The following is a 9,864-nucleotide window of genomic DNA, read 5'->3' on the forward strand; positions in this document are numbered from 1 at the left end:
CTGAGGTGTGACTCACAGAACACGACAGGGCGTCTGTCAGTTGCTGTCTGTCTCAAGGGGTGGCAGAATGTGTGGGTGATCTGGAAGGCTATTGGAATAGATGACACTTGTATTTCTGGTGTGACCACGACCAGCCCTGAGCAAGGCAGCCACTTTGTGTATCTGAGGCTGATGAGATTCCCTGTAAGTCTTTGTAGCAAACCATGTGACTCAAAAATGGGGTCATAGGTGGATGCATGTTCTGTGTCCCCACCTTTTGCTCCTGACTCGCCTGACGGTGTCAGCTCTACCCTTGCACCCCTATCCCAGAGGAAGAGCCCAGTCTTTCAAGTTGCTGTTGCCAGGACAACCGTTTTATGAGCGTCCACATGGTGGGCACATGTGTGTGTCCTGCACTCCATGTGTCTGTCTGCCCCACCCCCAGTCACAGCTGGGCCGGGTGAACAGAGGTGGCCACCGGACGGCTGGTGACAGCTTCATGGGGGCTGGCCCAGTAGGGGTGGGCTCTGGCTAGCTCTGTGTGCAAGGAGGCCCTGGCCTCCCACACCAGCCCCCCATGTGTGTCATGTGTGTGCCTGAAGGAGCTGTGGGATTTTCTTGCACATATTGTATGCTCGGGGGGGGGGGACGACTTTGCACCAGTGGTGGGTGTGACAGAGGAGACAGGGAACAGCTATATTGTTTATTATGTGTATTGCCTGATGTGGGTCTGTGTGTGTCATCCAGCACCAGACTGTAGCAGAATTGAGTGTGTGTGCAGGAGCCAACCTCAGGGGAGATCCTCTGTGTGTAAAGTCAGTTTGCCTCTGGTATGTACAGAGCCTACAGTTAAGTGTCCTACTGTCAAACTCTGTATGTGCTAGCACGCACTCACCAGGTGTCCAGCTCTGAGTGACAACAGGGATGGAAAAGATGTACCTTCATGTAAAGCACAGGTTGGAAGGACCCATCCTGAATGTCCCATCTCCACATGCCAGGCCCTTATCGGACTCCTCATGAAAGACCCTCACCTGTCTGTCTCCCCCAGACCCCCACCCCGCCCCACCTTCCCCATTTTCCCCGTGCCACACCTTTGCCCTATCTCCCACACCCACACCCTTGCCCCATCTCCCTGTCCCATCTCCCCCCACACACAAACACCCTGACCCTATCCTCCACCTCACCCCCTGCCATGCCCTGGGCCCTGGGAAGCCTCAGGCACAGGAAGGAATCAGCCTCAGGTCTCTGAACATACAGGTGATTTTCAGAGTCTGCTGTTCTGACCCTGCACCTGACATGCACATGAGCACAAACTTCATGACCAGCTTAGGCCCTTGGGAAGGGGTGGGGCTGTTTGGGAGGTTGGTCCTGAAAAGGCTTCTGGGATAAGTGAACCTTAAGTCAGGGGCAGGTGGCAGCCAAGGGAGCTGAAGAAGATCTGGCAAAGGGTGCCAAACAGGGAGGAGCCTCAACCCTGGTTTCTCGGCAACCAGGTGTGGCAGGGGCGTGGCCACAGTAGGTCTCGCCCCACCCACCCCGTCTCTGAGTGACCGAGTCCCGCTAGGGGGCGCTTGCGGATCACAGGAAGAGTAGGGTGTGGTGGTTTTGAGTGATCAAGTCCCAGATAGGGTGCTTTTGGGAGGGAAGTCATTTGTGAGAAACAGAGGTCGTCCCTCCTCCCAATGGTGCTCTGAGGGGCAGGATGGTGGGAAGAATTAGTTCACTGCGGACAACAGGATCTTCAATTTTACATAATCTAGGTTATCTAAGACACGGAACTTAGTTTCCCTGGGAGGGTTTTCTTGGAAAGGATAGAGGGGTGGGCTTAGGGGTGGGGAGGACTTGTGAGGGGACCATGGGTGAGTGCAGAGTGGCCTTTGTTTGGGAGGGAGGGTCACGGGTGTCTTGAGATTCTTAGATGGCTTCAGAGCGCCGGAACAGCAATTTGAGTTGAGGGGCGATGCTATAGAGATTCTCCCTAGTTGGTAGTTTAGTGGAGCTAGATAGGGAGTTGGAGACCTGAGGCAGGAATGTGCAAAGTTAGTGAGGACTAGATTCGGGGCGCAAAGTCTCGGATAAAGGAGAGTCCCCGGTAGGAGTGGATCGATCGATTGATCGATGGAGTAGTGTGGCTGTTTAGGGCCTCCCACGTTCCTGCCACCTGCTCTCCCGGAGCGCCCCTACAGCTGTGGGCAGGACGAGGGCGGTTCCCGAGCCCGGGAAACCCTACGCCACGCCCACGTCCACGCCTCCGGGAAGGCCACGCCCCCTCGAGCCCAGCCGGCCTGAGGTGCGCGGCGGGAGCGGAGGGAGAGCGCGCGGTGGCTTCGTCCGTGTGCCCCGCGCCCGGCGCTCCTCGCGTGGCCCCGCGTCCTAAGCGCGCTCCAGCCTCCCACGCGCGCCACCCCGGGGTTCACTGAGCCCGGCGAGCCCGGGGAAGACAGAGAAAGAGAGGCCAGGGGGGGAAACCCCATGGCCCGGCCCGTGTCCCGCACCCTGTGCGGTGGCCTCCTCCGGCACGGGGTCCCCGGGTCGCCTCCGGTCCCCGCGATCCGGATGGCGCACGCAGTGGCTGGGGCCGGGCCGGGCTCGGGTGGTCGGAGGAGTCACCACTGACCGGGTCATCTGGAGCCCGTGGCAGGTAAGCGGAGTCCCGGGGTGCAGTGCGGGGGGGCGTCCCCAAATTCCCCCTACCAGGTCACTGCCGGGCTCCGTACACGACGGGGTGCGCTCTGGGCTCTTACGACCCCCGGTGCCTGTGGAAGGCTGCTGGACCAGCGGGCCCCCGTGAGCGCCCCGTCGGTCAGGGAGAATGGAGTAGGGGTACTTCTTGGTCACAGGAAACCCTGGGAGGGGGCCCAGGCGCGCAGCCCTGCGGCGCACAGAAGTAAACAGTCAGGGGCGCGTTCCCTGCGTTCCCGGGGACACCGTGTCCTCCCCGGTAAGGGCCGGGCCACTGGGCTCCTGAATCGCTGTTCAGCCACAAGAGGGCGTGGGGCTCTTTGGTGGAGGGGGGGTCCCTTAAGGGCAAAGCTCAGATTAGAAACGGGGGTGTGTTCCCCACTTTCCGAGTTCTTGTTCCAGATTATCCCCAAATAACTCGGTTTATGGGTAAGAAGTCACCAGGCCCACCCAAGTTTGCTGCAGAGAGTGGGCAGACTTCAGGTGGGACCGGGAGGCAGAAATCCTAAAGCCCAGGGTAGATGCTGAGATGCGGGGTGTGTGTGTGTGTGTGTGTGTGTGTGTGTGTGTGTGTGTGTGTGTGTGTGTGTGTGTGTTGAGGTTGCCACTTGCCTGCCTCACTGGGTCTGGCTGGGGAACTTCGAGGGGGCGAGAGTGCTGGGAACGGTTTCTGTCCCACTGCTTTCGTGGGGCTTCACATCCCTGGTGTTCTGGGACACCCTTTGTGTGTGTCAGCGCCCCGAGCTGAGGAAGCCCCATGGGGTATGACTGGCAGGATATCAGCAGCAGGTAGATTCCAGCCTGACCCACCCCAGCCCCTAGCCCCAAGCCCCCCCCCCCCCATCCCTCTTGCTCTTTCATCTGCTTTTTCATAGGGGACCTCCTGAGCCTGCTGCAAACCCCTATGCTACCACAAAGGGCTGGCTGTGCCAGGTAGTGAGAAATGTCCCTCTCAGCCAGACACCCCCCTCAGCCTGGTTACACCCCATCACCCCAGGTACCCTCCTCAGCTGGGTACCCCACCTCAGCCGGGCATCCTGTCCCGAAATACTACCATCCTGTTTCTCAGAATTAAATAAAAAACAATCACACAAACTCGGAGTCAGGCACGCAAAACAAAACCAAAAACCAAACCAAACCAAAACAACACAAAAGCCAGAGGTGTTTTTGACAAATGTTTGCCTGTGGGCAGTGTCTTAGAGGCAGACACGCTGGCATGCACAGACGTGGGACGTGGGAACTCGTGTAACTAGGTGATGACCTGAGACTCTGGAGGAGCAGGAGACTCAGGGAAGACTTCCTGGAGGAGGGGCATTACAACTGGGGCTGAGCAGGATGAGTAGGAGTTTTGTAAGTGGGGAAGAAAGGGACAGTGCTTGACTTGTTTGGGGACAGTCAGGGTGACCCGGTGGTGGTGGTGGTGGTGGTGGTGTTGAGAATATTCTGGAAGTTTGACGGAGGAAGAATGGGGAATAGGTGTGGCACCTCTGGCCATTGTCAGAGCTACTCAGGATTTGGAGGGAGAAGCATCAGGAGTTCAAAGTCAGCCTTGGCTACATAGGGTCCGGCCTGGGCTACACTGACTGAAAAGAGAGATGAGAGCAAACTTACAAATAAGTCCTTGAGACCGGAGCTCTCCCTGTTCACCAAGCAGCCTGTGATGCCAGTTCGGGTGGTCAACGCCTCTGCATTTGCCTCTCATTCACACGTATATATAAAATAATGAAAAGAATTCCTTTAAAAGTTTAATAAGTAAACAGAATAAGAAGAGAAAGTGCCGGGCTGTCTAGACTCCCAGCTCCCGTCTGGGGAAATTAAGGCCCAGACGCGCTCCCATCTCCCAGCTGGGGAAACTGAGGTTCAGATAGGCTCCCAGTTCTCGCCTGGAGAAACTGAGGCTCGGAGAATTTGGGAAGGAAGGAGAGGACAGGCAAGTGCCCTCCCTCCCCACCCTGTTACTGCCGCATCCGGGGCCTGCCTCAGTTTCTCTTCTAAGCCAGATGGCCAGGACTCTAGCGGGTGACTCTTCCCAGCCACCCTCAGGGCCCCGCGCCAGCGGCTCAGCCCGCATTAGCCTGATCCGGTTATGCGCGGGGCCTCCTGCTCACAACCAGCTGCTGTGCTGTGTGCCCTGCCGCGCAAAGTCCACCTTTCTGGTTCTGCCTGTCGCGGGCTGGGGAGGGGGTGAAGGGAACAGGGAGTAACAGGGTGGGAAGGAAAAGGGCTTCCCAGCAGAGTCTGCAGAGTCGCGGAGACTCCACCCTTTCCCCATTTTAAGTCCAACTACCGAGCGACGTTTGAGCCACCACTGTCCTATGTTGAAGAATGTATGGAGACGGGGTGGCTAAGCTGACAGTTGCTCTTCGACTTCCGCACAGGCACGCTGAGGCGCGTGCTCCCCTAGACATACACATGGAAATAAGATGAAATCTCTTTAAGTGTAGGGGGCCACTGGAATTGGGGCTTTGAGGTATGAGCAGGAGTTTGGTCAAATACAGCATCGCTTGGGCTCTAGAGGTGTAGCAGCCCTGGGGGTCTTGCCCCTTCTCTCGACTGGGAGGGAGCGGCTATGTTCCCCCCTCAACCCATCAAGCCCCAAATGCCTCCCCAGGCCACAGCCCCCACAGCTCATCGGAAACAGCTGTGCTCCGCAGATGTTGTTGCTTTGCCCCCAGATGTGCGTCCCGCCAGCGGGTGGGGCCCTCGGAAGGAGGTGAGGACCCAGGCTCCGGGAGGCCTCAGTTTCCCCATCTGGAACCACTAAGAATTCATAGACTGTCTGGGAAAAACTGTGACTGGTGGGAAAACTAAAGCGTGGACTCTGGAAAGTGTAGGTCTGGGAGTCCCTCCTCTCCCGGTGCCCCCATGATTTTCTAGAATTGAATGACCTCCCCAAATCGCAGGCACATATCACGCCAGCACTCAGGAGGTGGAGGCAGGAGAGTCAGGAGTGCAGGGTCACCCTCAGCTACATACTTGGGCTACAGGAGACCCTGTGGGTTACAAGGAGTGAGCAGGCTGAGAAACAGGTTCAGAAAACTGAACTTCGGCCCTCCCTTCCCCCGCACCTTTTGGCTCTGACTGAAGATGGGGAAACTAAGTCACAGCGGGAACGGCAGCGCGCGGGGGGGGGGGCAGTTGCCATGGAGATGGGGCAAGGCAACTCTCCTGGTCCTATAGTGGAGGAACCAAGCTTTGAAGGATGAATAGGAGTTTGAGGCCGCTGCGGTTAGGGCCCAATTCCAGGCCCTGGCTACTAGCCAGGCTGAGCGCCACGGTGCCCGGGCATGCGCACACCTCCTCTGTATACACGTGTGGGTCTGCTGGACAAAACTGCAATGGGGAAACTGAGGCTGAGAAGAGGGAGGAACAGGAGAATATGACCCTGGGCAGAACGCTTGCCAGGATGCGGTGACCCTTGGCCCCCTTCCAGGAGCCTCTGTGCACCTACGTCACGCCCCCTAGGATACCCCCCGCCCCTTCCGTGCCAGACACAAACCAGTCGGGTGACCCCGGACAGAGGGACCATTGTTCATGGGTTCAGAGCTCAGCTGGGGGTGCGCGGTCCAAGACCACTGGGTGGGTGCAACCGTGCCACCCCCAGTACTGGCATTTCCGCTGTCATGCTTCCTCATAGAACCCAGAGAGGAAACTGAGGCACTGCCAGAGGGATAATGATAATAAGGCGCAGGCCTTGGGCGTGAGGGCGGTCATGCCAGGACAACTAACTCCGGGGCCGCAGATGCTAAGGACACGGGTTTGGTACCTGCGCGTGCGCAGCGCACAGGCCCCTGTCACTCTGCCCCGGGGACCCCACGTCCACTCCTGGCTTCCATGGGTAGTGCATGTGAGTTGGACTTGAGTTGAATTCAGAGTGGAGCTTAGGCAAACCATCGGCGCCCAATAAATGTCAGACGAGGACAAATACACGCATGGTTTACTGGTACAATGGACAAGGGAGAGTCTTGAAGCCTCAGTATACAGTTGGTGTTCAATAACCAAGCGGGCCGGGGCTGCAGACTGAACCCCGGGTCCAAGCAGGGAAGGAGGATGAGAGCGCAGGGTCAGCCTCTGATACACAAGAGTTTCAGACCAGCCTGGGGTAAATCTCAAAAGGAAAAACAAAACAAAAAATAGCCAAACCAAGCCGGGCGTGGTGGCGCATGCCTTTAATCCCAGCACTCAGGAGGCAGAGGCAGGTGGATTTCTGAGTTCAAGGCCAGCCTGGTCTATAAAGTGAGTGCCAGGAAAGCCAGGGCTACACAGAGAAACCCTGTCTCGAAAAACCAAAAAAAAAAAAAAAAAAAAAAAAAAAAAAGCCAAACCGGCTGCTGCTGTCTATGGCAAGCCTCTACCTGCTCCGTGCCTCAGTTTCCCCAAATATCTCCTGCGTACTCAGCATCAGGCCTGGTACACAGTTGGCACCTGTGTTGGGGCCACGCAAACTGAATGCAAATGTCTTCCAGGCCACAGCACACTGGGTAAGATAGGAGGTGGCCTAGCCTCAGGGAACGTGAGCACTGTAGTTGGGAGTGTGCCGGTGTTTAGACACAGTGAGCAGGAGTACTAATACCTTGGTGGAAGAGGTACAGCCTGGTAGGGAAAACTGAGACACATAGTAGGTTACCAAGGGTAGAGCCCACCTCCTGGGTCACCTTCTGCTGTCACCCTCTCCCTACCTGGGTCCCCTATCCATTGCTAGGACACGCCAAGCACCATGAACTTCAAGGCCTTTGCACCCACCATTGCCCCAAATGAAATACCCACTGTCCTCCCTCCATACCCCGCCGCGCGCACACCCACCCTCCCTATCATCTCCCCGCAGGCCGAGGCCCAGGATGAGGCGCTGGAAGGCGGCGGCCCTCGTGTCGCTCATCTGCAGCTCCCTGCTATCTGTCTGGATGTGCCAGGAGGGTCTGCTCTTGGGCCACCGCCTGGGACCCGCGCTTGCCCCGCTACGACGCCCTCCACGCACCCTGGACGCCCGTATCGCCCGCCTGGCCCAGTGTAAGTCCCGCCCCCCGGAGGGAGGGGGGTAGGGAGGGGGGTTTCCTGGAAAAGGTGCCTGGGGGGGGTCCACCCTCCTGTGGGGGAAACCAAGGCACAGGCAGTCGGAGGCGGTCATGGAAGCAGTCAACCAACGCGGACCAGAGAGGGTGTAGCAGGCTGCAATGCTGAGCCCCTTAGCTTTGGGGGTGTGATTTTTTTACTTGATTTTTCTTTTTACTTTTGTCGACAGTCTCTTGTAACCCAGAGCAGCCTCAAACTCACAGAGTATCAGAGGATGCCCCTGAAGTAATTCTCCTGCCTACTGAACCCCCTCAGTTCTGCACACACTTCAACTACAGACAAGTGTGGGGGGGGGGGAAGGGGCAATGGCAGCCACAGGGATGCTGTAACCAGGGTGTAAGTCCCCTGGCACTCAGGACTGCGCACACGCAGCGCGGACCAGCGCCCTCGCGACCCAATCCCTCGTCTCTTTCTTCCCGCCCACAGATCGCGCTCTGCTCCAGGGCGCCCCCGACGCGGTGGAGCTTCGAGAACTTTCTCCCTGGGCTGCCCGCATCCCGGGACCGCGCCGTCGAGCGGGTCCCCGGCGTCGGCGGGCGCGGCCGGGCGCCCGGCCTTGTGGGCTGCGAGAGCTCGAGGTGCGCGTGAGCGAGCTGGGCCTGGGCTACACGTCGGATGAGACCGTGCTGTTCCGCTACTGCGCAGGCGCGTGCGAGGCGGCCATCCGCATCTACGACCTGGGCCTTCGGCGCCTGCGCCAGCGGAGGCGCGTGCGCAGAGAGCGGGCGCGGGCGCACCCGTGTTGCCGCCCGACGGCCTATGAGGACGAGGTGTCCTTCCTGGACGTGCACAGCCGCTACCACACGCTGCAAGAGCTGTCGGCGCGGGAGTGCGCGTGCGTGTGATGCTACCTCTCGCCCCCCGACCTGCGAAAGGGCCCTCCCTGCCGACCCTCGCTGAGAACTGACTTCACATAAAGTGTGGGAACTCCCGAGCCTCTGGTCGTTCATGCTCTGCGGGGGGCCAGGGTGTGCATGGGGGTTGTGCCCAAGGGAGGTGACGGTTCCCGATGGCCTGGGAGCAAAGGGAACTAGAAGTGAACGAAGAAAGAGCAACCATGGGAAATGGCCTTGCTGGAAGAGCCCACAGAAAATGATGCACATGGCCGTGGGGTCTATAACCAAGGCACTGGACAGATAGCACAGGCCCAGGATAGAGCTCAGAGTTCACCATCTGTCTTAAGATATTTCTATTGCTGTGTGGAAACACCATGACCAAAAACCAAGTTGGAGAGGAAAATGTTTATTTGGCTGATTCTTCCATATTACTGTGCCTCAGCAAAGGAAGTTAGGACAGGAACTCAAGGAGGGCAGGAACCTGGAGGCAGGAGCTGGTGCAGAGGCCATGGAGGGTGCAGCTTATATTGGCTGGCTCAGTCTGCTTTCTTACAGAACCCAGGGCCAACAGCCCAGGGATGGCACCACCCACAGTGGGCTGGGCCCTCCCACATCAATCACTAATTAAGAACATGCCTTACAGCTGGATTTCATGGAAGCATTTCCTCAACTGAGGCTCCTTTCTGGGACGAGTCTAGGTTGTTAAGTTGACACACAGATCCTGGCAGGACACCCTCTGAGACCACCCACACATTGTTATACCATACAGAGAGACAGGTGGGCACTGGAGAGGCTGCTTGGCAGTTAGATGACCAAGCTGCTCTTGCAGAGGATCTGAGTTCGAATCTCAGCGCCCACATAGCAACTCACAGCCAGCGACTCAGCTCCACAGTGACAACCTCTTCTGTCCTTGGGTACCACATGCCTATGGTACAAACAAAACATACATAGTTATAATATGTCCATCTTCTTCTTCTTCTTCTTCTTCTTCTTCTTCTTTTTTTTTTTTTTTTTTTTTTTTTTTTTTTTTTTTTTTTGGATTTTCAAGACAGGGTTTCTGTGTATAGCCCTGGCTGTCCTGGAACTCACTTTGTAGACCAGGCTGGCCTCGAACTCAGAAATCCACCTGCCTCTGCCTCCCGAGTGCTGGGATTAAAGGCGTGCGCCACCACGCCCAGCTCCATCTTCTTTTTAAGAGAGAGAAAGAGTGAATACAGCATAAGGAAGGAGAGAGGAGAAAGAAGATGATGCCCAGCGTGGTTGTCCAAGTTTGTCCTTCCAACCCTGGGTCATGACT

At 57.4% G+C, this 9,864-nt stretch overlaps 1 protein-coding gene across 1 annotated transcript; it reads left to right on the forward strand.

Moving 5' to 3' along the window:
- Positions 1–2,269: 2,269 nt before the first annotated feature.
- Nrtn (neurturin) lies at positions 2,270–8,662 on the forward strand. Its single transcript, XM_021149943.3, has 3 exons — positions 2,270–2,620; positions 7,487–7,668; positions 8,158–8,662. The coding sequence occupies exons 2-3, from the start codon at positions 7,500–7,502 to the stop codon at positions 8,574–8,576; spliced, it is 588 nt and encodes a 195-aa protein (XP_021005602.1). The 5' UTR covers positions 2,270–2,620; positions 7,487–7,499; the 3' UTR covers positions 8,577–8,662.
- The last annotated feature ends 1,202 nt before the right edge of the window (positions 8,663–9,864 follow it).

This window comes from Mus caroli, unplaced genomic scaffold (assembly GCF_978045245.1).
Source record: "Mus caroli unplaced genomic scaffold, Mus_caroli_1 scaffold_18, whole genome shotgun sequence".
Taxonomy (NCBI): Eukaryota; Metazoa; Chordata; class Mammalia; order Rodentia; family Muridae; genus Mus; species Mus caroli.

Excerpts from the sequence above, each read along its gene's own strand:
- Nrtn (XM_021149943.3), top strand. The coding sequence starts at position 7,500 with ATGAGGCGCTGGAAGGCGGCGGCCCTCGTGTCGCTCATCTGCAGCTCC. Across the intron at positions 7,669-8,157 it reads TATCGCCCGCCTGGCCCAGT|ATCGCGCTCTGCTCCAGGGC; the intron begins GTAAGTCCCGCC and ends TCCCGCCCACAG.